This window comes from Salvelinus alpinus, chromosome 5 (assembly GCF_045679555.1).
Source record: "Salvelinus alpinus chromosome 5, SLU_Salpinus.1, whole genome shotgun sequence".
Lineage (NCBI taxonomy): Eukaryota > Metazoa > Chordata > Actinopteri > Salmoniformes > Salmonidae > Salvelinus > Salvelinus alpinus.
In genome coordinates, this window is record NC_092090.1 from 79,582,671 (window position 1) to 79,610,307 (window position 27,637).

Here is a 27,637-nt window from a genome sequence, read left to right on the forward strand (position 1 = left end):
AGTACCAGTGATTCGCTCAATACGTAAGTGGTCAGATGACGCGGATGCTACGCTACAGGACTGTTTTGTTAGCACAGACTGGAATATGTTCCGGGATTCATCCAATGACATTGAGGAGTATACCACCTCAGTCACCGGCTTCATCAATAAGTGCATCGACGACGTCGTCCCCACAGTGACCGTACTGACATTTCCCAAACAAAAGCCATGGATTACAGGCAACATCCGCACTGATCTAAAGGCTAGACCTGCCGCTTTCAAGGGGTGGGACACTAATCCGCTATGCCCTCAGACGAACCATCAAACAGGCAAAGCACCAATACAGGACTAAGATTGAATCCTACTACACCGGCTCTGACACTCGTCGGATGTGGCAGGGCTTGAAAACTATTGCGGACTACAAAGGGAAACCCAGCCACGAGCTGCCCAGTGACGCGAGCCTACCAGACGAGCTAAATGCCTTTTATGCTCGCTTTGAGGCAAGCAACACTGAAGCATGCATGAGAGCACCAGCTGTTCCGGACAACTGTGTGATCACGCTCTCCGTAGCCGAAGTGAGCAAGACCTTTAAACAGGTCAACATTCACAAAGCCGCGGGGCCAGACGTATTACCAGGACGTGTACTCAAAGCATGCGCGGACCAACTGGCAAGTGTCTTCACTGACATTTTCAACCTCTCCCTGGCCGAATCTGTAATACCTACAGTACATGTTTCAAACAGACCATAGTCTCCCTGTGCCCAAGAAAGCGAAGGTAACCTGCCTAAATGATTACCGCCCCGTAGCACTCACGTCGGTAGCCATGAAGTGCTTTGAAAGTCTGGTCATGGCTCACATCAACCCAACCATGCCAGAAACCCTAGACCCACTCCAATTCGCATACCGCCCCAACAGATCCACATATGATGCTATCTCAATTGCACTCCACACTGCCCTTTCCCACCTGGACAAAAGGAACACCTATGTGAGAATGCTGTTCATTGACTACAGCTCAGCGTTCGACACCATAGTGCCCACAAAGCTTATCACTAAGCTAAGGACTCTGGGACTAAACACCTCCCTCTGCAACTGGATCCTGGACTTCCTGACGTGCCGCCCCCAGGTGGTAAAGGTAGGCAACCACACATCTGTCATGTTGATTCTCAACACTGGGGCCCCTCAGGGGTGCATGCTTAGTCCCCTCCTGTACTCCCTGTTCACCCACGACTGCATTGCCAAGCACGACTCCAACACCGTCATTACGTTTGCTGATGACACAACAGCGGTAGGCCTGATCACGGACAACGATGAGACAGCCTATAGGGAGGTGGTCAGAGACTTGGCAGTTTTGTGCCAGGACAACAACCTCTCTTTCAATGTGAGCAAGATATAGGAGGGCCGAAGAGGCCCCCGTTAACATCGACAGGACTGAAGTGGAGTGGGTCGAGAGTTTCAAGTTCCTTGGTGTCCACATCACCAACAAACGATCATGGTCCAAACACACCAAGACCGTTGTGAAGAGTGCACGATAATACCTTTTCCCCCTTTGGAGACTGAAAAGATTTGGCATGGGTCCCCATATCCTCAAAAAGTTCTACAGCTGCACCATCAAGATCATCCTGACCGGTTGCATCACTGCCTGGTATGGCAACTGCTCAGCATCTGACCGTAAGGCGCTACAGAGGGTATTGCATACAGCCCAGTGCATCACTGTGGCCAGGCTTCTTGACATCCAGGACCTATAAACTAGGAGGTGTCAGAGGAAGGCCCAAAAAATTGTCAAAGACTCCAGCCATCCAAGTCATAGACTGTTCTCTCTGCTACCGCACAGCAAGCGGTACCAGAGCGCCAAGTCGAGGACCAAAAGGCTCCTTAACAGCTTCTACCCCCAAGTCATAAGACTGCTGAACAACTAAACTTTGTTTTTACACTGCTGCTAGTCGCTGTTTATAATCTATGCATAGGCACTTTACAAATTACCTCGACTAACCTGTACCCCCGGTACATTTTATGTAGCCTCGTTATTGTTACGCCTCCCAGGTCTTTCTCACATTTTTGTTTTACATGTTTTGTGACATTGGGAAAAGCCTCTATCAACCCTTGTTACAGTTTGGAAATCAACGTTAGAGGTTTGTCAGACTGCCTTAAAATAGTTCCAATCTTTGAAGCTTCTTGCTTGTCCAGTGTTTGCTGCACAGAGAGAATAAAGTGTTGTATCTGCAAAAGTTAACCTCTGCGCTGTCACAGACTGATCTTCGCTGGCTGCCTGACCCTGCAGGGACACCTGTCACCATCTGATCCTGCTAAGACCCAATGAGCATAGTGGTACTGACTGTGCACCATGACAGTGAAGCCTGTAGAAAGACAGGGAAAGGGGGGATACCTAGTCAGTTGTACAACTGAATGCCTTCAACTGAAATGTGTCTTCCACATTTAACCCAACCCCTCTGAATCAGAGGGGTGCGGGGTGCTGCCTTAATCGACATTCACGTCTTCGGTGCCCAGGGATCCTCTATGATCTACTATATCAACATTTTGAGGTAGGCTAGTATCTAAAAAATGTTACTTGGGTATCTCAATGTTTACATAGGCTACTATCTCAACACTTTTAGATAGTATTGACATTTAAAGGCCCAGTGCAGTCAAAAAATGTGATCGTCCTGTGCTTTATATATATTTCCACACTATGAGGCTGGAATAATATGTGAAATTGTGAAAATTATGATAATGATCTTTTAGTAGTGTAAGAGCTGTTTGAAAAGACCACCTGAAATGTCTCCCTGTTTTGGTGGGATGGAGTTTTGGCCTGCCTGTTGACATCACCAGGTGGTAAATTAACAGACCAATAAGAAAGAGAGTTCCAAATCTCTCTGCCAATAACAGCTAGTTTTCAGTTTCCCCCTTCCCCCTCAGACCCCTCCCAGAAATTGCTCTTTGCTAAGAAGCTATTTTTGTTTATTTTTGACCATTTTAATTGTAAACAATTACAGTAAGGTACTTAATTAATTGTTATCCAAAAGTTATTTGATATTGAAATAAACCTACTGCCTTGGAATTTTTTTTTTAAATGGTGGAGGAAATGGGTTTCCATATCCATAGTTATTATCTGCATTCATTTTGGAGCTTTGCCCTCTCTGTTTAAATCAATAGAGATGTAGCCTACCATAGCTGGCAACCGAGAGATGGGCATTGACATTTACTGCTGAATTATGACCCATTCCAATTGAAGACAGCTTAGCCTACCGCAATCATTTATGAGCACGGTGTTTGGTCCTCCCACAACAGAACACGCACGGTAAATTCAAGGTTCCAGGGACGTTCACATTAGTGACAGGATGACGCGACGTGAACATCGTGCTCTCCCTCATCACTATGATTTTGGTTACGCGTCTGCGCGCGCCCTGCATCAGCGGCCGGGCCACATAGCAATCAGGTGGTAAAATACAACTTTTAAGGATAGCTTTTGAAGGCAGCTATGGTGTTGTTGTTACCTTACGAGGGCCGACAATATGAGAAAATTACATATTTGATGGGTAACTAAACCGCAATGAGTAGGTTAACCGGATGAAACGAGACTAGAAGCAAGACACAATCATGAGCTCCTCTTTTCCCAAATCCGAATCCAAGACCTCATTGCTGAAATCTTCCTCGGCAAGCGGAAGATCGACACACTTCCCTGAACGTACGACAGGAACCGACCAAAATCATCATCATCATCACCACCGTCCAGCTGCAAGTCAAGTGAGCAGCAATGCCGCAGAGGAGTCTTTCTGGTCGGCAGAGTGCGACGTTACTGCGCGGAGACCCCTGTGCCACCCCTCGCTCCTCGGTACCCGGAATAGGGCGACGACCCGAGCTAGTAAGAGCCAGCCCCACGCCCCACATGCCAACGTTCCCGCCGCCCACTCCCAGGATGACCCATCTGAGCAACATGGTGTGGGTCGAGGTGTGAGAGAACGCTGCAAGTCATCCAAGCATCACCGACACCACCGGAAAACGACCCGGGATGACCAGCCAGCTGCACAACACCACAGCCACACTCACCCTACCCGTTTAGACCCCAGAATAGGCATACAGCCCCACTCAGACTGCAAAGACGACACCGCGCTCTTGTTTGAATCGAGGGACCATACAAGGGCCAGTTCGTCTGCTAGCGTGGATACCAGCATCCCGTCCCCAGCGTCCTCCTCACCTATCCCCGTATCCAGCCGATCCTCTCACCGCTCTCGAAGATCCAGCGCAGCATCTTGTGAATCTGACTTTTTGCGGCCAATTCTCAACTCGGTTTTTGGACAGGTAAGACCCTTGCCTAAAACATAATACACATTAAATTGTTAATTAAAAGTATTTCTTATTTATGAAAAATAATAATTGACTTGCAATCACAAATTATAAGGCTAATCTTCTTCAAATAGTTTCATAATCAGTAAGGCCTATTTAGCCTAGTAATGTAGGCTATTTCTTAAGAGGGAGAAGGCCTACCATTATCAGAGTATTGATCTCAGCTAGAGGTAGTAGTCTGAATGTAATTGATAGTGCATGAAAACTATAGTATTTGAGGGTCACATTACTGTCTTGTAGTGGAATCGTACAGCCATTGAACATGCCTGGCTCACTGAGCTCAGTAAATCAATGACATTATTAATGGATGAGCTTGTCTGTGAAAGCACAGAGAGGGCTTCAGTGAGTCTTCTTATTAGAGCTCCTATGTTAATGAACCGTGAAAAGGGAACCATATAGGCTATCCTCATTGTACATTTCACATAAAATTATCCAGAAATGTAATGCCCACATTTGGTGCACAAATTGTTATCCTCACATGTACCATGATGTCACAGGTAATTTAGCCTTACGTTCCTGATTTTTCTGCCTCTGTAATATTCACAGCGACATACATTGCCATATAAAGCCATGTCTCGACTGATGGTTTCTCAGCATGGATGTACAGTAGTAGGCCTACACATTGGAATGAGAGAGGAGAGAGGCAGAGGAGAACGGTTCTGAAGTCTTCATTTGTATTACACTGAAATCAATGTGATTTGCATATTCATAAATACATTGATTTAAAAATAGAACTACCTTTTTTTGTATTTTGCTGTTTGAAGGTAGCCTAGTCACTTTGAAGGTAGCCTAGTCACTTTGAAGTATCTGGTCACGATGAAAGGATGTTAGATGTTCCTCACAGATGTCACTGCACTCCGAACAGGTGTTTTCCAAACATGTGCTGGATGTGTTTATAGATATTCAAATTATTGCCCAGAAATAAATAGCCAATTATTATTCATGCACAGAGCTTAATCTCCATAGTGACATAGGCCTTCACATAGTCGATTTACTGGTGTTTAGATATGCCTATCTATAGCTCAAGCAATTGTTTTAGGATGGTTGTGTAAATGTCAAAATATGTCAAATACCGTTGATGCTTATAAGCCACATGGAATACAGTAGTAACTACATTCAGGCATTATAATGACACTTTACGCTAGAGGACACTCTGATAATGTATTAGTATTGCTCAAAATGAAACATGATAAGATCAGAAAACATTCCTATATTAGTGAATGATTTGTGTCCCTGCTCTGTAAACAGTAATGTGCTGGCGCTGACCCTTCTGCAGACTGGGGTCCTTAGTGTTCATAAAGAGGAAGTTGGTATTGGTCTGTCAATGGGAGTGTGCGGCATCATGGAATGGGCTCTTGACTTACTTTGTGGATCACTCTTGACTTGTATCGTGATGGTGTGTTGTGATATGCTATGCCTCATACTTTGGTTATAATCTATTCAATAAGTGTCCTGCGGACTAGGTGGAGTATATTATGTGTTCTCAATGTTTAATTAGTTTCCTTTTGTGTTTTTGCTGAGCGTTTGCAAACTGAAGCTTTGGTGCTTCTAACAATGAAGTCAGTGAGTCTTTGTGACAACCTTCAGCTCAGCAGTCAATCTATTTACATAATTGTTTTGTCTCTCGGGTGTTTTCCCTGTCATCTGTGAGTCAGTCAGGAAGTGTGTGCCAGTGAAACATAAGCGCAATATGAATCAGCTCTTTATGACACATTAATTGAGAGGTGGTGAGGCACAGGGAAGAAGCGTAACACATCTTCTATTAGATCCCAATGTAGCATGTGTTGTAAGACACAATGTTTCTGAGACAAATAAAGCAGCCATCTCATTCTACCTAGTTGCTTTTTTTTCTTACAGACTACCGGTATAACAGAATGTTCCAAAATTAATCCAATGCTCCAACGTTCTCCATCCCTCCATGGTTTTCTCTCCCTCCCCTTCCATGACGTTCTCTGATCATTTGGCTCTGTATCTGTTAGGTCAGTGTGACCTTGTCATAGTCTACAGAGTGGTGGAGATGGGAGGGGGAGAGGGGAGGAGAGTGAAGGATGATGGGGAAAATAGGGGGTAGTAGATAGAGAGCCAGGTGACAGTTGAGCAGAAAAATGTATTCATCTCCGATGTACCTGTACATTTACAATGAATTATTTATAGGCACATTAAAAGGAACTGTGTCATTTTACAGTCAGAGTTCCATCTAGAGCTTAAAACCAGATGTGAAATTGAACAGAGTTTGATGTGTACTGTCTACATGTGGATGTGCATGCGTACACATTTGCATGATGCTAACATGATGCAAGCAAACCAAAGAATGGCTCTGATCAGATGTGTGATGTGTTCTGAAGTTCACCATGACTCTGAGAAAGAGTGCTACATTAGCTAAATATGCTCCTACCAAGATTAATCATCACCTGAGAGAGAGAGAGAGAGAGAGAGAGAGAGATTGCGAGGGAGGAAGGTTATATCAGAGATTTTGTACAAATAACTTACACCATCTGCGTGTTTCACTGTCATCCAATGTGTCAGCCAATTCTCAATGCCTGTCTCCCAAAGTAGCTGCATATTTTGCTGGTTTTACATTTATAGCCTATTGATGAACAATTTAAGGAAATGGCTCAATAAATGAGTGGGGCATGTTGTATTTGTCTCACAGTGATAACTGTGATATCAATGGCAGTGCAACCAACCGTAGTGCAAATTGCCCCCTCTGATACGCCTGAAAGACAAAACTCTTGAGGTGTAGCGGTCTACTACTTTATTCATCAGTACTGTACAGTCAGGGATCATTTTCATGGCTTGGCAGTTGAGAGAAAGTGGAATTAAAAACACTCAATGTTGAGAGAAAGTGGAATTAAAAACACTCAATGGCACAGCAGTATATAATAATCCATTCATTAAACCATGAATTACTACTAGTCCCACCTAAACCTGCACTTAACGCATGGTAAAAACATTGTTACAAATACTTTTGCTAATTTCCCTGCATATTATCCTCATTTTGTTATATATTTGCTTAACATTGTTGATGTTGTTTAGTCAAGCTTGCATTCTTTATATGTGCCAGAAAATGGTATCCTGCCGCTTTTAAACAGATGTGCCTTTTTTTAAACACCTGCTACCCCCTAAACATCTCTGCACAACCTTCCTGCTGATTAGAATCGTGTATGTTTGTGTAGGTAATGGAATGTGTCATGTGTTTTAAGAGAGGCGGAAGGAGACTATGTGGGTAAAGGATCGGCATCTTCTCTCTGCATTATTTGTTTCAGCTTGTGCATTTCATGGGAAAGTTGGATCTACCTCCCCCTTTCTCCCCCTTTTCCATCTCTTGTTCCCTCCCTCTTACTCCTTCTTCCTCCCTTCCTCCCTCCCTCTGTCCTCTCTCTCTCTCTTTTACTGTTTTTGTCGGTCCTGTCACTGTCGTTTCCACTTTCGTTAGGTGCTAAGCAGCTCAGCTCTCTCTCACAATCATTCTTACACTCAGTGCCTCAAATCAAATGTTGTCACATGCGCCGAATACAATGTGTAGACCTTACCGTGAAATGCTTACTTACAAGCCCTTAACCAACAATGCAGTTTTAAGAAAAAAAAGAGTTAAGAAAATATTTACAAACTAAACTATAGTAAAAGAAAGTAACACAATAAAATAACAATAACAAGGTTATATACAGGGGGTACCGGTACCGGGTCAATGTGCGGGGGTAAAGGTTAGTCGAGGTAATTGAGGTAATATGTACATGTACATGTACACTACCGTTCAAAAGTTTGGGGTCACTTAGAAATGTCCTTGTTTTTTAAAGAGAAGCTATTTTTTTGTCCATTAAAATAACATCAAATTGATCAGAAATACAGTGTAGACATTGTTAATGTTGTAAATGACTATTGTAGCTGGAAACGGCAGATTTTTTATGGAATATCTACATAGACGTACAGAGGTCCATTATCAGCAACCATCACTCCTGTGTTCCAATGGCAAGTTGTGTTAGCTAATCCAAGTTTATCATTTTAAAAGGCTAATTGATCATTAGAAAACCCTTTTTTAATTATGTTAGCACAGCTGAAAACTGTTATTCTGATTTTAAAGAAGCAATAAAACTGTCCTTCTTTAGACTAGTTGAGTATCTGGAGCATCAGCATTTGTGGGTTTGATTACATGCTCAAAATGGCCAGTAACAAATAATTTTCTTCTAAAACTTGTCAGTCTATTCTTGTTCTGAGAAATGAAGGCTATTCCATGTGAGAAATTGCCAAGAAACTGAAGATCTCGTACAACGCTGTGTACTTCTCCCTTCACAGAACAGCGCACACTGGCTCTAACCAGAATAGAAAGAGGAGTGGGAGGTCCCGGTGCACAACTGAGCAAGAGGAGAAGTACATTAAAGTGTCTCATTTGAGAAACAGATTCCTCACAAGTCCTCAACTGGCATCTTCATTAAATAGTACCCACAAAACACCAGTCTCAACGTCAACAGTGAAGAGGTGACTCCGGTATGCTGGCCTTCTAGGCTGAGTTGCAAAGAAAAAGCCATATCTCAGACTGGCCAATAAAAATAAAAGATTAAGATGGGCAAAAGAACACAGACACTGGACAGATATAGATTCGAAAAATGTGTTATGTACAGACTAATCTAAGTTTGAGGTGTTCGGATCACAAAGGAGAACATTCGTGAGACGCAGAAAAAATGAAAAGATGCTGGAGGAGTGCTTGACGCCATCTGTCAAGCATGGTGGAGGCAATGTGATGGTCTGGGGGGTGCTTTGGTGGTGGTAAAGTTGGAGATTTGTACAGGGTAAAAGAGTACTTCAAGAAGGAAGGCTATCACTCTATTTTGCAATGCCATGCCATACCCTGTGGATGGCACTTAATTGGAGCCAATTTCCTCCTACAACAGGACAATGACCCAAGCACAGCTCCAAACTCTGCAATAACCTTTTAAGGAAGAAGCAGTCAGCTGGTATTCTGTCTATAATGGAGTGGCCAGCACAGTCACCGGATGTCAACCCTATTGAGCTGTTGTGGGAGCAGCTTGACCGTATGGTACGTAAGAAGTACCAATCAAGCCAATCCAATTTGTGGGAGGTGCTTCAGGAACCAAATCAAATCTAATTTTATTTGTCACATACACATGGTTAGCAGATGTTAATGCGAGTGTAGCGAAATGCTTGTGCTTCTAGTTCCGACAATGCAGTAATAACCAACGAGTAATCTAACCTAACAATTCCACAACTACTACCTTATACACACAAGTGTAAAGGGATAAAGAATATGTACATAAAGATATATTAATGAGTGATGGTACAGAACGGCATAGGCAAGATGCAGTAGATGGTATCGAGTACAGTATATACATATGAGATGAGTAATGTAGGGTATGTAAACATAAAAGTGCATAGTTTAAAGTGGCTAGTGATACATGTATTACATAAAGATGGCAATATGCAGTAGATGATATAGAGTACAGTATATAGATATACATTATATTAGGTGGCATTGTTTAAAGTGGCTAGTGATCATTTTTTTTTATCAATTTCCATTATTAAAGTGAGCTGGAGTTGAGTCAGTATGTTGGCAGCAACCACTCGATGTTAGTGGTGGCTGTTTAACAGTCTGATGGCCTTGAGATAGAAGCTGTTTTTCAGTCTCTCGGTCCCTGCTTTGATGCACCTGTACTGACCTCGCCTTCTGGATGATAGCGGGGTGAACAGGCAGTGGCTCGGGTGGTTGTTGTCCTTGATGATCTTTATGGCCTTCCTGTGACATCGGGTGGTGTAGGTGTCCTGGAGGGCAGGTAGTTTGCCCCCAGTAATGCGTTGTGCAGACCTCACTACCCTCTGGAGAGCCTTACGGTTGTGGGCGGAGCAGTTGCTGTACCAGGCGGTGATACAGCCCGACAGGATGCTCTCGATTGTGCATCTGTAGAAGTTTGTGAGTGCTTTTGGTGACAAGCCGAATTTCTTCAGCCTCCTGAGGTTGAAGAGGCGCTGCTGCGCCTTCTTCACAACGCTGTCTGTGTGGGTGGACCAATTCAGTTTGTCCGTGATGTGTACGCCGAGGAACTTAAAACGTACTACCCTCTCCACTACTGTCCCGTCGATGTGGATAGGGGGGTGCTCCCTCTGCTGTTTCCTGAAGTCCACAATCATCTCCTTTGTTTTGTTGACGTTGAGTGTGAGGTTATTTTCCTGACACCACACTCCGGGGGCCCTCACCTCCTCCCTGTAGGCCGTCTCGTCGTTCTTGGTAATCAAGCCTACCACTGTAGTGTCGTCCGCAAAGTTGATGATTGAGTTGGAGGCGTGCATGGCCACGCAGTCGTAGGTGAACAGGGAGTACAGGAGAGGGCTCAGAACGCACCCTTGTGGGGCCCCAGTGTTGAGGATCAGTGGGGTGGAGATGTTGTTACCTACCCTCACCACCTGGGGGCGGCCCGTCAGGAAGTCTAGTACCCAGTTGCACAGGGCGGGGTCGAGACCCAGGGTATCGAGCTTGATGACGAGTTTGGAGGGTACTATGGTGTTAAATGCTGAGCTGTAGTCGATGAACAGCATTCTCACATAGGTATTCCTCTTGTCCAGATGGGTTAGGGCAGTGTGCAGTGTGCTTGCGATTGCGTCGTCCGTGGACCTATTGGGGCGGTAAGCAAATTGGAGTGAGTCTAGGGTGTTAGGTAGGGTGGAGGTGATATGGTCCTTGACTAGTCTCTCAAAGCACTTCATGATGACGGAAGTGAGTGCTACGGGGCGGTAGTCGTTTAGCTCAGTTACCTTAGCTTTCTTGGGAACAGGAACAATGGTGGCCCTCTTGAAGCATGTGGGAACAGCAGACTGGGGTAAGGATTGATTGAATATGTCCATAAACACACCAGCCAGCTGGTCTGCGCATGCTCTGAGGACGCGGCTGGGGAAGCCGTCTGGGCCTGCAGCCTTGCGAGGGTTAACACGTTTAAATGTTTTACTCACATCGGCTGCAGTGAAGGAGAGTCCGCAGGTTTTGGTAGCGGGCCGTGTCAGTGGCACTGTATTGTCCTCAAAACGAGCAAAGAAGTTATTTAGTCTGTCTGGAAGCAAGACATCCTGGTCCGCGACGGGGCTGGTTTTCTTTTTGTAATCCGTGATTGACTGTAGACCCTGCCACATACCTCTTGTGTTTGAGCCGTTGAATTGCAACTCTACTTTGTCTCTATACTGACGCTTAGCTTGTTTGATTGCCTTGCGGAGGTAATAGCTACACTGTTTGTATTCGGTCATGTTTCCGGTCACCTTGCCCTGGTTAAAAGCAGTGGTTCGCGCTTTCAGTTTCGCGCGAATGCTGCCATCAATCCACGGTTTCTGGTTTGGGAATGTTTTAATAGTTGCTGTGGGTACGACATCGCCGATGCACTTTCTAATGAATTCGCTCACCGAATCAGCGTATTCGGCAATGTTGTTGTTGGACGCAATGCGGAACATATCCCAATCCACGTGATCGAAGCAGTCTTGAAGCGTGGAATCAGATTGGTCGGACCAGCGTTGAACAGACCTGAGCGCGGGAGCTTCTTGTTTTAGTTTCTGCCTGTAGGCTGGAAGCAACAAAATGGAGTCGTGGTCAGCTTTTCCGAAAGGAGGGCGGGGGAGGGCCTTATATGCGTCGCAGAAGTTAGAATAACAATGATTCAGGGTTTTACCAGCCCTGGTTGCGCAATCGATATGCTGATAGAATTTAGGGAGTCTTGTTTTCAGATTAGCCTTGTTAAAATCCCCAGCTACAATGAATGCACCCTCAGGATATGTGGTTTCTAGTTTACATAGAGTCAAATAAAGTTCGTTCAAGGCCATAGATGTGTCTGCTTGGGGGGGGAATATATATGGCTGTGATTATAATTGAAGAGAATTCCCTTGGTAGATAATGCGGTCGACATTTGATTGTGAGGAATTCTAAGTCAGGTGAACAGAAGGACTTGAGTTCCTGCATGTTGTTATGATCACACCACGTCTCGTTAATCATAAGGCATACCCCCCCCGCCACTCTTCTTACCAGAAAGATGCTTGTTTCTGTCGGCGCGATGCGTGAAGAAACCAGCTGGCTGCACTGACTCCGATGGCGTCTCTCGAGTGAGCCATGTTTCCGTGAAGCAAAGAGCGTTACAGTCTCTGATGTCTCTCTGGAAGGCAACCCTTGCTCGGATTTCATCAACCTTGTTGTCAAGAGACTGGACATTGGCGAGTAGTATGCTAGGGAGTGGTGCGCGATGTGCCCATCTCCGGAGCCTGACCAGAAGACTGCTTCGTTTGCCCCTTTTACGGCGACGTTGTTTAGGTTCGCTGGCTGGGATCAGATCCATTGTCCTGGGTGGAAGGCAAAACACAGGATCTGCTTCGGGAAAGTCATATTCCTGGTCGTAATGATGGTGAGTTGACGTTGCTCTTATATTCAGTAATTCCTCCCGACTGTATGTAATAAAACCTAAGATTACCTGGGGTACCAATGTAAGAAATAACACGTAAAAATACTAAATACTGCATAGTTTCCTAGGAACGCGAAGCGAGGCGGCCATCTCTGTCTGCGCCGGAAGTCCACCAGCATGGGATGAAATCTCTTCAGATTACCTCGACAAATTGACAACTAGAATGCCAAAGGTCTGCAAGGCTGTAATTGCTGCAAATGGAGGATTCTTTGACGAAAGCTAAGTTTGAAGGACACAATTATTATTTCAATTAAAAATCATTATTTATAACCTTGTCAACGTCTTGACTATATTTCCTATTCATTTTGCAACTAATTTCATTTATGTTTTCATGGAAAACAAGGACATTTCTAACTGACCCCAAACTTTTGAATGGTATGTCTGTTAAATCATGACTACCTCATTCATTAATATTCACAATTAATTACCATAAATCTACACTGAGTATACAAAACATTGAATTTCTGAAATTTCTAAATGACCCCAAACTTTTGAACGGTAGTGTAGGTAGGGGTAAAGTGACTATGCATAGATAATAAACAGCGAGTAGCAGCAGCGTGAAGAAAAACGAAGGGTCAATTCAATTAGTCTGGGTAGCCATTTGATTAACTGTTCAGCAGTCTTGTGGCTTGAGGGTAGAAGCTGTTAAGGAGCCTTTTGGACCTAGACTTGGCGCTCCTGTACTGCTTGACATGCAGTAGCAGAGAGAACAGTCTATGACTAGGGTGGCTGGAGTCTTTGACAATTTTTAGTGCCTATGACACCGCCTGGTATAGAGGTCCTGGATAGCAGGAAGCTTGGCCCCAGTGATGTACTGGGCTGTACACACTACCCTCTGTAGCGCATTGCGGTCAGATGCCGACCAGTTGCCATACCAGGCAGTGATGCAACCAGTCAGGATGCTCTCGATGGTGCAGCTGTAGAACTTTTTGAGGATCCGAGTACCCATGCCAAATCTTTTCTGTCTCCTGAGGGGGAATAGGCGTTGTTGTGCACTCTTCACAACTGTCTTGGTGTGTTTGGACCATGATAGTTTGTTGGTGATGTGGACACCAAGGATCTTGAAGCTCTCGACCTCTATCCACATGGATCTACCTCAAACCTGTGTTAACTCTCCTCTCCTCCAAACCCTCTCAGAAAGACCATTATGGTCTTTTTAAGTCTGGTACAAACCCTTGTTTTCTACCATTGGGAACTGTGTAAAATCTCCTTTTAGAAGCCTCTCCAAAAAGGTAAGGTTGTATTTAATGTGATGCACTGTAGCCAGGGTTGACGAGTAATTGATTACATGTAATCGTTTACATGTAATCTGATTACAAAATACTGTAACTGTACGGATACGTTACCAGAAAAAAATATTGAAATCAGATTACATATACATTTGAAAAACTAGATGATTACTTCTTGGATTATTTTTAAATTCAGAAAGGATGTTTGCGAAAAAAATACATTATGACACTTTTCTGTTTTCTTAATGACATTCAATTCAGCATTGAAAAGTCAGAGACCGCAATGATGACACACCAAATGCATTTGATGGATCTTTTTTGTGTTCTTTGAATGCCTCTTAAGGGTAAAGTAGTCTGAAGTAATCAGATTACGTTACTGAGATTTGGTAGTCCAAAAGTTACATTACTGATTACAATTTTGGACAGGTAACTAGTAACTGTAACGGAATACAGTTACAAAGTTACCTACCTAACCCTGACTATAGCGCATGTGCTCTACCTCTCCAGCTGTCTATCCTCTATGTCTTGTGTCTGTTCCCATGTGCTGGACTATTTCACAATTTGTACAAAATGCTGTACAGAGATATGCTAATTGAAAAAGTGATTAAATGTGAAAGGGTTTTTTATTACACCTAATTTGTAGAACTGCCTTTACTACTGTGTGGTGTATTTAGGAACATTCATATTTACAGTTGGAGTGTGAAACTGTTGCTCTGATGAGGAGACTTTATTTTGTTACTATCCAATGCTTATTTTGTTTTAATCTACCACCTGACAATTATGTCAAATATACAGTACCAGTCAAAAGTTTGGACACACCTACTCATTCCAGGGTTTTTCTTTATTTTTACTATTTTCTACATTGTAGAATAATAGTGAAGACATCAAAGGTATGAAATCACACATATGGAATCATGTAGTAACCAAAAAAGTGTTAAACAAATCAAAATATATTTTATATTTGAGATTCTTCAAAGTAGCCACCCTTTGCTTTGATGACAGCTTTGCACACTCTTGGCATTCTCCCAACCAGCTCAACCACCTGGAATGCATTTCAATTAACAGGTGTGCCTTGTTAAAAGTAAATTTGTGGAATTTCTTTCCTTCTTAATTCGCCAATCAGTTGTGTTGTGACAAGGTAGTGGTGGTATACAGAAGTTAGCCCTATTTGGTATAAGACCAGAGCTGTGTTCAAATACTCATACTAACCATACTATTTGCGACGTCAATTGAGTATGTAGTATGCTTATTGGTCATTCTATGGATATTGTTAGTATGCCAAAAGTTCCCGGATGTCGTACTAAATTTGCCAAAATACGAAGTATACAAGCAGCGGACACTCAATCCATGCTTTTAGGGCCCATAATGCAATTTTTCAGAAAATGGACGTGGCTTCACATTTTCAGATTTGAAGAAAATGGTGGAAAATATACAGCCGAAGTCCGACGAGAGTGGTTACAAATGCATTGCTTTAACTAATTATGTCATTTTTTAAGAAAATGTTAAGCAATGTAATAAAGAAATTACTTTTCAAATAAGTTAGGTTACACGTTATGTTGGCTGACAATTTGTTAGCTACGCTATCCTTATGAAATGCATAGCATTACAGCAGTATGTGCCGGTATGTTAGCTAGTTACCTAGTTGGCTAATACATCAAACTTGCCAGGCAGGATATTAACTATATGCTAAATAACTACCCAACATTTATTGACTTGATTATTCACGTAATTCTTAGCTAAGTGTTATAGTTGTTGTGCGTTCTCAATGGACATTGTTAATTCTGGCTATCTACTCCGATTTCATAGTGTGCCAGAGTCAGAGTGTCAGTAAAAGTTGCAAAAAAAATTGTAATTAAATTGTATCCAGCAGCACAGTTACAGTCACCAACAATCTGGATAACATGAAAACAGCCTAACCAGCTCTGCTAGGGCGAGTAAAATGGTCAGAGTGAGGTGCTCTCTCATTTGTGTCTGGAAGTAGCTAGCTTGGGTGCTTGACTGCCGTTGTAAGGTCAGAATGCTCGGATCCCTAACCCTACTCCTCGGCCAGAGTAAAACACTCTGAATTTACGAATGCCCAGAATGCTCTCTTGCACTCCAGATTGAATTTACGAACACACCCGACATCATAAAATGTCTATCTAGTCATTTGTTATGCTAACAAGCTAGCAAGAGGTTGCATAGCAACACCATCAACTTCCGGTTAACAGGCGAAGCGCCAGTATGCTCAACTGAAACGATACCATTCATTTACAGTATACTAAAATGAAATAATAGTATGTAGTATATACTCATTAAGTATGTTGTATACAGTATGTTATTATGGGTATTCAAACACAGCTCAAGTCCATAGTTTGTCAAGAACAGCTCAAATTAGCAAAGAGAAACAATAGCCCATCATTACTTTAAGACATGAAGGTCAGTCATTCGGGAAGATTTCAAGAACTTTGAAAGTTTCTTCAAGTGCAGTCGCAAAAACCATCAAGCTTTATGATGAAACTGGCTCTCATGAGGACCGCCACAGGAAAGGAAGACCCAGAGTTACCTCTACTGCAGAGGATAAGTTCAAATCAAATCAAAGTTTATTTGTCACATGCGCCGAATACAACAGGTGTAGACCTTACAGTGAAATGCTTACTTACAGGCTCTAACCAATAGTGCGGGGGGGGAAAAAGTGTGTTTGTGTGTAGGTAAGTAAAGAAATAAAACAACAGTAAAAAGACATTTGAAAATTACAGTAGCAAGGCTATATACAGACACCGGTTAGTCAGGCTTATTGAGGTATTATGTACATGTAGATATGGTTAAAGTGACTATGCATATATGATGAACAGAGAGTAGCAGTAGCGTAAAAAGAGTGTTTGTCGGGTGGTGGGACACAATGCAGATAGCCCGGTTAGCCAATGTGCGGGAGCACTGGTTAGTCGGGCCAATTGAGGTAGTATGTACATTAATGTATAGTTAAAGTGACTATGCATATATGATAAACAGAGAGCAGCAGCAGCGTAAAAGAGGGGTTCACAGAGTTCAAGTAACAGACACATCTCAACATCAACTGTTCAGAGGAGACTGCGTGAATCAGGCCTTCATGGTCGAATTGCTGCAAAGAAACCACCACTAAAGGACACCAATAATAAGAAGAGACTTGCTTGGCCCAAGAAACACGAGCATTGGACATTAGACCGGTGGAAATCTGTCCTTTGGCCTGATGAGTCCAAGTTTGAGATTTTTGCTTCCAACCGCCGTGTCTTTGTGAGACGCAGAGTAGGTGAATGGATGATCTTTGCATGTGTGGTTCCCACGGTGAAGCACGGAAGAGTAGGTGTGATGGTGGGGGGGGGGGTGCTTTGCTGGTGGTACTGTCAGTGATTTATTTAGAATTCAAGGCACACTTAACCAGCATGGCTATCACAGCATTCTGCAGTGATACGTCATCCCATCTGGTTTGCGCTTAGTGGGACTGTCATTTGTTTTTCAACAGGACAATGACCCAACACACCTCCAGGGCTTGTAAGGGCTATTTGACCAAGGAGAGTGATGGAGTGCTGCATCAGATGACCTGACCTTCACAATCACCTGATCTCAACCCAATTGAGATGTTTTTGGATGAGTTGGACCGCATAGTGAAGGAAAAGCAGCCAACAAGTGCTCAGCATATGTGGGAACTCCTTCAAGACTGTTAGAAAAGCATTCTTCATGAAGCTGGTTGAGAGAATGCCAAGAGTGTGCAAAGCTGTCATCAAGGCAAATGGTGGCTACTTTGAATATAAAATATATTTTGATTTGTTTAACACTTTTTTCATTACTGCATGATTCCATATGTGTTATTTCATAGTATTCTACAATGCAGAAAATAGTAAAAATAAAGAAAATCCCTTGAATGAGTAGGTGTGTCCAAACTTTTGACTGGTACTGTATTACTAGAATAAGAACAAGTCACTTGATTTATTACATATACAGTAAAGTTCATAACAGTCTGTAGACTGCAGAGCTCTTCATCTGTGTAAATTAGTTTACAAAGTGATGAAGAGTATTTTTATACTGTTTGTCTACTCATGTCAGGCCACGTTTTTACAATTATATTTCACTCATGACAGCAAAACATTTTTTGGGGACATCTACTACTTTCACAATGCCTCTTACATGACTATTTATACCTATACTTGGCCTGCCTATTGAAACATGCTCTGTCGTAGAAAAAAAATTGCAAGTGAAGTCTTTGGCATCAGTGTAGAATGATGGACAGATCCAGGTTCTAGTAGCAGATCCAGGTTATAGTAGAGGATTAAGAGTTAAATGGAATACACGTGTGAGTTCAGTCCTAGTTCACTGAAAGAAAGTATCTTCTCTTCCATCTATTCTCTGCCTTTCATCCACTAGTCTTTCTCGCCTTTCCCCCTGTGTGTGTGCTTACTGTCGTTTTGACAGTGTATAGGTCTCAAGTGCCAGTCTACATGATGTGACCAGTAAACTGTTATGATGAAAGAATGGAAAGTTGTCCACACACTTTTTTATTGATGTGGATTTACAGTCCCTCCACCCCTCTCTTTTGCGCCCTCTCTCTCTCTCTCTCTCGTTCTCTCTCTCTCTCTCTCTCTCTCTCTCTCTCTCTCTCTCTCTCTCTCTCTCTCTCTCTCTCTCTCTCTCTGTCTCAAACACACACCCACACCCACACACACACACACTAAAACATTCACATTTAGAACACATTTTACTGACAGCAATGACAGCAAGTGTGACGTTACTGATTACAAGCACTGTAAAAGTCTCCACTGATGTGTCAACAGGCTTGCTAACAGACCCCAATCCCGCTGGCAGCATTAGCAGATCTACTATAATTATTGCAATCAGTCATGTTTCCTGTGTGAAAGGTTTATGTAAAAAACAAAAAACACTTTAATAAATTAGGAAGTGGGAGTAGGATGAATGGGAGTAATTTATTAAATAGGAGAGGGCTTTTGGGTGTGAAAGCTGTCGATAATTCCTGCTAGACTAGCATAAAGGAAATTTGATCAAAAGTAGCAAGCAGCACAAGCTACTGACTGATAAGTATTACAACATGACTGTAGCATGACAGAATTAACAGGTCAAAGGTAGGGCCTGTCGTGTCTTTGCTATCATTAAATTGAAGACTTATAGTTTATATCAAAGATTCCTGTAATTAGGGATTACGCGATCAACTGATTAATAACGTAACTAATTAACTATGAATTTGGGAGCACCAGGGAAAGTAGTCAGATTACAAAGTTATAATTTCCCAATATAACCTTTCAGATATTTTCATATCTGATCAATAGTCTTCTGATTAATGATTTATTTATTTTACCTCACGTTAGTCTCATTCCAAACGTCGTAAATTGTTGGTTATCTGCACGAACCCAGTCTTCACTATGAGTCATCCATACATCAATTGTCTTAAATCATTTATTTATTACTAACTAAGTAATTCACAGAAATGCATAAACAAACAAACAAACTTAAAATGGTTACATGAAATGATGGGAGAAATATGCCCTAGTGGGCTGAACCGGCATGGCGGCTTGTTAGACAAAGGGAAAATTGGGGTTCGACTAAGAAGTCACTACAGAGTTCATAATTATAACAATTGACATGCTAATCCTTTACACATGAACGCTCACTCATTCGGGAACAATTGCAATCAATATATATATATATTTACGCTCAGTGTGTCGTCTTGATCGCTGGAGAAAAGTTAGTTTCTGTTGGAGAGATTCGTCCGTCTCTGTCTTGGTTATTGTGGATAGTTCAGAGTGACATTCGTTATAGAATGGATGTTTCGGCGGTTGTCGTTCTTCGCGTTCAATGATACCGAATTCCTAGCTGCAGACTAGTAGTCAATATCAAAGACTTGTTCTTATTCGTCTAAGAGTTTAACCACGTGGTATGGTTAACAGATTCAGCAATGGTACTCAACCTTCGTTCTCCTCCTAATGGAGAAAAAACATGGTCTGCTGATAATTTCTCAGAGTTGGGTTTTTATTCGGATTGCAGAGAGGGGCTGTCCCAGGATGTCTGACCCAACTGGCTCAGGGGCGGGTCCTCGGATTTAGTTCAAATCAAAAGGGATTTGTATTTTTCTTCATTAAACAGTCCAAAATCATATTACACAATTATACCAACAGTATCATACTCATTCATTTTATACAACAAACAGATGTAAACCTCATATCTGAGGTTATTATATAAACAGCAGTATGGTAATGTAGCCACACAGTCTCCCATGAGTTTCCCACATTGTGACAAACGGACCGGTTAATAGCTGGAATCTTCACCGATCTTTTATACTTTTTCACGAACATGAAATCTGTTCCTACCTCAAGTTCTGTGAGGTGGAAGAAACTTCCTTTGTCCTGAAAGTTTACCCTCTCTCTAATACTGTTTGGCCATGAGGAGATTCTCAGGAATTTACGACGTCTCTCTGTGACCACAGCATGGGTTGAAGGAGGAAAGGGGGAGGCAGGGAGTGGCAGGGAGAGGGGAATGGGCTTTATGTACCTAAACAGGCAACGTCATGACAGGCCCTAAACACATTGAGCAGGTCGTTCATATGAAAGGATATTATGCACTACAGCCCTTACAATGTTATTTTTTTTCTATCAGATTTATTTGACAAGGCATGTAGATTTTTGAGAAATTAGAGACTCACTGACGCTATACACATCAAATTGACTTACTACTCCCTCTCAACTCTACCTCTGAGTTCATTCTGTCCCGAAGCTGCTGTTGACTACGGGTCTCTAACACTGTCTCTGTCCCCCTATACCCGAACCTCCCTGGCCCCCCTGGAAAGCTGGTCCAGGAAGACAGGAGGCAGTACAGAGGTGGTGCAGTCCTATGATGAAAGGGGCCTCCCCATTTGAGGGGCCTATCAGGAGCCGCTCATAACCCTAGCACAAAACTGCGCTCTCATTCACAACATTATGGGGCCCACCTGCATCTTCCTGCTCAAGAGCCTGGCCGATATCAGGCAGGCTGTAAGTAAGTCTGGACACACACAAACACATATGCACTGAGTATGCCAAACATTAAGAACACCTTTCTAATAATGAGTTGCACCCGCTTTTGCCCTCAGAACAGCCTCAATTTGTCGGGCATGGACTCTACAAGCTGTCGAAAGCGTTCCACAGGGATGCTACCCCATATTGACTACAATGCATCCCACAGTTGTGTCAAGTTGCCTGAATGTCCTTTGGGTGGTGGACCATTCTTGATACACACGGGAAACTGTTGAGTGTGAAAAACCCAGCAGCATTGCAGTTTCTTGACACAAACCTGTACGCCTGGCACCTACTACCATACCCCGTTCAAAGGCACTTACATTTTTTGTGTTGCCCATTCACAATATGAATGGCACACATACACATTCTACGTGTATTATCTCAACGCTTAAAAATCCTTCTTTAACCTGTATCCACCCCTTCATCTACACTGATCGAAGTGGATTTAACAAGTGACATCAATAAGGGATCATAGCTTTCACCTGGATGCACCTGGTCAGTCTATGTCATGGAGAGAGCAGGTGTTCTTAATGCTTTGTATACTTAGTGTACATTGATGTATCAATGTGTGTGTGTGTGTGTGTGTGTGTGTGCGTGCGTGTGTGTGCGTGTGTGTTAAATCAATCAAGTTTATTTCAAGTTTATTTTATATAGCCCTTCGTACATCAGCTAATATCTCGAAGTGCTGTACAGACACCCAGCCTAAAACCCCAAACAGCAAGCAATGCAGGTGTAGAAGCACGGTGGCTAGGAAAAACTCCCTAGAAAGGCCAAAACCTAGGAAGAAACCTAGAGAGGAACCAGGCAAAATGTTAAATGTAACCAGACATGATGTGTGTGGCAGATAAAGTACAAATATGTGGATGAGACCGCAAACAGGGACTTACCTACCTGGGGCTACTGTACTCCTTGGTCAACGCTCTTTCTTTTACATTCTATGTTTGTGTTGTGACTGATGTCAAAAGAAACCCCTGCAGTTTGTTCCATTATTGGATTAATTTAGGATTCTGATGGCTGTTTGATGTTTAACCAAATGTATTTCTTCAGGCCACTGTGTTTACACTTCTCCCTGCAGATTAACCCCTAAGGGTTCTGGGATATGTCTCTCTCTCTCTCTCTCTCTCTCTGTCCTCTATATCCTTTAAAGGTTGCTTTCATTATAAGCAAGAGCTGAAAAAAGAACATAGCTACATTCCTTGCAGACTGAAAGACATGCGTTTCCCGGTTATGCTCTGTCTCTGATGACGCTGGGAGCAGTCTGAATGGGAGTCATTAAGATGTTTGAAAACATTCCAGTGACTATATAGCTATTGTCCCTTGCTTGAGTCCCACCAGAGTAGATAGAGGATTATCATGGCGCAGACCGCAGATTCACCTTTTGAAGTCACTATGTTCCTGGGATTGTTAACATCAGATAGTGTAAGAATATAATATGATGGACTTTGACAATTGTTGTCTGTAAATGACTTAATCATAATCTTTATTTATTAATTGTTAATAACTTAATTGTATTTGAAGTTCTGATTACACTGACACAGTCTTCTTTGCCCCAATAGGACAGAGACCTGAGGCCAGAGGAGATTGATGGTAAGTTGTTTTTCATTCATGTTCCTGTGCTTGTCTCTCTGTAGTTGTGTCTCTGGTAGTGGCAGGAGTTTTCAGATTACAGGAGAGTAATCTTTCTCTGTATTCTCTCTGCAGAGTTGCGGGATGCTTTTAAGGAGTTTGATAAGGACAAAGATGGTTTCATCAGCTGTAAAGACCTGGGAAACTGTATGAGAACCATGGGATACATGCCTACTGAAATGGAGTTGATAGAACTGAGCCAACAGATCAACATGAATTGTAAGAGTGTGCCCTAGTCTAGATATTTGCAGTACAAGTACATTACACCATGGTTTGCTAATTCCCTCCCCTAACATTTTCTCCCTTGTTCCTTCTCTTTTTGGGAAGTGGGAGGTCATGTTGACTTTGAGGATTTTGTGGAGTTGATGGGCCCCAAACTTCTCGCTGAAACTGCAGATATGATTGGTGTGAAAGAACTGAGAGATGCCTTCAAAGAGGTGAGAAACTGGATTGCTAGAGAGAGAGGGAGGAGAGGGTGATTACGGAGAAAAGTAGTTCTATTGCCTGTCTGTCTAATATTTCATGCTCTGGATTATGAATGTGATCATTTGTTTTTTCCTCATGAAGTTTGACACCAATGGTGATGGAGCGATAAGCACAGCTGAGCTAAGAGAAGCCATGAGGAAGTTGCTGGGACAACAGGTGAGGTTACAGAATGAAGTCTGTCTGAGTAGCTTAATCGATGTATGCATCACTACTAAAAACTGTTTGTTTTACACACACCTATTCCTCCTTTGTTACTGGACTGTAGGTTGGCCACAAGGACTTAGAAGATATCCTGAGGGACATCGACTTGAATGGTGATGGGCATGTTGACTTTGAAGGTAAGCTGAGCAGAGTTTATTTATCTATACCAACAGAATAATAAAATCAGATTTTGCTATTCATGCTGTGTGCAAGCTAGTCTTCAGCTGATGGGACAGGAGTGCTTCATAAACGCTTGATGTCAACTGGTCTTCCTTACTCTTCAATTTCATGATATTTCCTTCCTTTTATCCACTTTCTGGAAAAGCTTCAAATAGCTTTGACATTTGCAAACTGCCTGTTTCAACCATGTAAGGAAAGTGTGGTCTCCTCCTGTGTTTTCCTTATAACACCGAGAACACAATCCCTATACCCCAATCCTTAAACTGGTAAATGCATTATGATACAGTATTCAATATGTCTGTCGGCTGCAGACAACTATGGGGCCCCACTGGTCTCTGTGACTCAAATATAGACATGTGCAGTAACATATGATACTGTCCACTTTCACACATAGTCTGCATGTCCTATGCATATTTTAACACACACACACACAGACTGAACTTCTAATATTTGACAGATCTTATCCTCTCTTTTCACAGAGTTTGTACGAATGATGTCCCGCTGAGAGGAGGCATGGTCGATATGGCTTCAAGTTAATTATTCTGAATGTGAACCTCTGCCCCTTTGTCATCATCATTGAATGAGCGAAACGGAGTAAATACTTGGACCTCTGAGCTATCTTTTCCTGAGAAAAACTGGAATTAAAGCCCTTACCTCTAAGTAGAAACGGAAGACCACGGTACTGCTCAAAATAGTGTTCTTCCCCTAAAGCCCCACATTCCAACTTAGACAGGTTCTACTGTAGCTTACAGACTGACCCGCTAATGGTTTCCGCACTATTAACCCTCCACGAACTGTATACACTTGTGTGTAGCCTGCTGTTTAGGCAAGTTTTGTTTCTCAACCTTTAAATGGCAATATTACTTGTGACTACTGATACGTTCTTCAAGTTTGGGTAATAGAGTGAGAAAAGCAGAGAGTCTTATTTGTGTGTGTGTTTGTCACTGTGATCTTTTGTGAGGTGATCACTGTGTTTACCCAGCACCATAAAAGCACCAGATCCTCTCTAATGCACTGGGTTTATGGGACAAGCAAGAGCTAAGAGGACCTCAGCAAACACGCCAACCCCAGATTTGGAAAATAGTAGCTTTTCTTCACATTTGTGTGCAGTGCATAAACATGATGGTTTATGTGTACAGTATCTTGTCTGTCTGTCTGTCTGTCTGTCTGTCTGTCTGTCTGTCTGTCTGTCTGTGTCTGTCTGTCTGTCTGTCTGTCTGTACAGTTTGACAAATAAATTGCAGAGTCCTAGTTTGTCATTGTGCTGTTTTTATGCATGCCAGAGACTAACCTAATTTGAAATATAGTATCTGTATGGGTGTGACAGTAAATGTAATACATTGTCTAATGTATATAGTAGGCCACGCAATCTACTAAAAATAAATGTCTACTTGTGAACCTGTTTTTTTCCAGTGATGCAATAAGTCCCAGGGAAATAGCTATATGGTATAAAGCCAGGAAAGAAGAGACAGATTTAACTATTGCAATACAAGACAAACATGTAAAGGGCCTATACTAGGGGCTACTGTGAAGTGAAGAAGTGTCTCACAAGGACATTGGACTGACATATCAAACGTTTTCATTTTTTGCATAATGGATAAACAATACAGAGCAATAGGCCTAGACCATTCTGGGCTCAAACAATATCAAAATTTAAGAAAATATTCAAACAGATATGGCTAAAGGCCGACCTTGACAGAACAGAAATGATTTGGAGACTACCGTTACTAAAGAGACGTTTTCATGGTACCAGGACACAACGATGGTGCGCGAATGACTGGCTGGCTGGAACAGAAGAACAAGTTGTCATGGCAACTGTCTCGCTCCTCCACCTGGATCCGCAGGAGCGGCGCAACATCTCTCTTCTTTGTTCCCTACGGTCTGTCTTGACAGGACCAAAAATCCGCACGGGCTCCCATCGTGTGGTAAATGTCTAGAATACATTTTGTTTTGAGTTCTTGATGTTCTCAATTTTCGAAACTAAAGAGATGCAAGAGATAAAACTGTCTCATCGTTAGCATACAGCTAGCTACACAGCACTTTAAAAAAGTCAGGTACAGGTTTCTTTCATCATAGTGTTCGCTGTATGCATATTGTGTGTGAATTGTGTTTTGTGTATTGCTGAATTGTCATCTGTTGATGTGATTATGTAGGCTACAGGTTGTGTTTTGCTAAAGTGACAACATATCGGCATGGTCTGTTGTGGTTGATCAAAACCCAGGGCACAGTTTCTAAACCAGTGGTCACCAATTGTTCGATCGCGATCGACTGGTTGATCGCCTAGTCATCGCCAAACTCCGCCTACCCGGCAGACCAGGGAGATCTGTGGCTAGATCGAGTGCGCCTACTCTGCTGGTCAATCGGATAGCTCACATCACCGTGCCTACAAGCTTCCAAGACAGGAGGACCCCGGCGACAGAAAAGTTTGATACTAGCCAATGTGAGAATTCATAACTTTTAAAACCATGTTCAGATAAATACTTTTAAAGAATACAGTAAAGAGTTGCTGTTTATATGAGTGAGTTAATGACAACGTTTTTATTCAGCACTGTCAACACTGTTTTTATTCAACACTATTACAAAACATAAAATGCGCTTCTCTATACTTCCACTCACGCTGCAGCTACAATAAATGAGTTAGCAAGTTCTTCGATAGACGCATTTTTTTATTTAATCAAATGTAATTTGTCACATTCGCGGAATACAACAGGTGTAGGTAGACCTTACCGTGAAACGTTTACTTACAACCACATAACCAACAATGCAGTGTTAAGAAAAATAAGAGTTAAGAAAAGATTTACTAAATAAGTTTTCAAAAGTAACACAATAAAATAACAGTAACGAGGCTATATACAGGGGTACCGGTGTTGTGCCGAAAATCTCACCCCTGCCAGAACCCCCTCCCCTCCAGAATCCCCCCCCTTCGCGTGAAGAACGCGTACGCACTCAATTCTTCATTGCTCGGATTTGCTTGCTAGTTGGGATTTCTGATCACGTTAGGCTGCGTATCATTTTATTTATTCATGTCGGTTTGATCGCGGGGGTGGCACTAGTAATGTCTGCAGTTTTCGGTTTGACTATGTGTTTCAAGTGTATTAGTCTATAAATAAATCTATTTGCCAAAATTCATCATCTCTCCCATGTCTTATTCGACTAGTAGTTGTTCTTAAATGTTTATTGCTTGCCTACATTTTTCTCCCTCATCTATGTTTAATGTAACACACATACATTACTTATTAATTTCGGTTGCTTATCCTGACGTGAAGTTTGTTCTATAGAAAGTATTTGACTAGACACAAAATTAAGGAAATTAGAGGGGGGGGGCTAGAGTCTAGAGTAAAATACTTTCTATAGAACCAACTTCACGTCAGGATAGGCAACCGAAATTAATAACTAATGTGTGTGTGTTATATTAAACATCGTCGTCTCGTCCCCTCCTTTTCCTGTAGTCCACAATCAGCTCCTTTGTCTTGATCACATTGAGGGAGAGGTTGTTGTCGTCTCTGACCTCCTCCCTATAGGCTGTCTCATCGTTGTCGGTGATCAGGCTATTAGGCTATTATTAGCAGCTTGTCGTGTCTGTTTTAATATTGAGGAATATTTCACTTTCTCTGGTCATAGCATGAATTTGTGCATGAGGCAGATGCAATGCGACTCGAGTTTCGCCATCAGGTGGAACACATTGTCCCCTCTCTCTGGTCAGTCTCACAACTGAGACTAAACTCGAGAATTGATAACAAAATACATCTCTGACTTCAGTGCGTTCAAGACAACTGGGAACTTGGGGGGAAAAACGAGATCCAACTGGGAAAAATCGTTTTGAACGGACATCCAACTCGAAATTCCAAGACGGAAACTCAGCATATTTCCAGAGCTCCGACTTTCCGATCTGAAGATCACTTGCAAATGCTACACCTGATCTATTTTGTTATCAAAGCTCCAATTTTGAAATAACCTACAATATGTTCTGAGAATAACAATATTGGCAGGACGGGCATAGGACAATAGCCACTATGCTGTGATAATGTTTTAGGCCACATTCCTACAGAACTGTCTTTATTTAGTAAAAACAAATTTGCTGTAGATCTCGGCTTGTTTTTTGATTACGAAAGTGATCTTGACTCAGAAAAGGTAGG

At 42.4% G+C, this 27,637-nt stretch overlaps 1 protein-coding gene across 2 annotated transcripts; it reads left to right on the forward strand.

Moving 5' to 3' along the window:
* The first annotated feature begins 3,261 nt into the window (after nt 1-3,261).
* LOC139576898 (calcium-binding protein 1-like) lies at nt 3,262-26,630 on the forward strand. 2 transcript variants are annotated; one of them, XM_071403470.1, is made up of 7 exons: nt 3,262-4,274; nt 22,565-22,595; nt 22,710-22,853; nt 22,962-23,071; nt 23,202-23,276; nt 23,386-23,458; nt 23,981-26,630. In XM_071403470.1, exons 1-7 carry the CDS (start codon nt 3,573-3,575, stop codon nt 24,004-24,006), a joined length of 1,161 nt encoding a protein of 386 aa, XP_071259571.1. In that variant the 5' UTR covers nt 3,262-3,572; the 3' UTR covers nt 24,007-26,630. The 2 variants fall into 2 exon arrangements, with proteins under 2 accessions (XP_071259571.1, XP_071259572.1); XM_071403471.1 differs by lacking the exon at nt 3,262-4,274 and adding an exon at nt 21,100-22,427.
* The last annotated feature ends 1,007 nt before the right edge of the window (nt 26,631-27,637 follow it).

Excerpts from the sequence above, each read along its gene's own strand:
- LOC139576898 (XM_071403470.1), top strand. The coding sequence starts at position 3,573 with ATGAGCTCCTCTTTTCCCAAATCCGAATCCAAGACCTCATTGCTGAAA. Across the intron at positions 23,277-23,385 it reads GGAAGTTGCTGGGACAACAG|GTTGGCCACAAGGACTTAGA; the intron begins GTGAGGTTACAG and ends ACTGGACTGTAG. Across the intron at positions 23,459-23,980 it reads TGGGCATGTTGACTTTGAAG|AGTTTGTACGAATGATGTCC; the intron begins GTAAGCTGAGCA and ends CTCTTTTCACAG.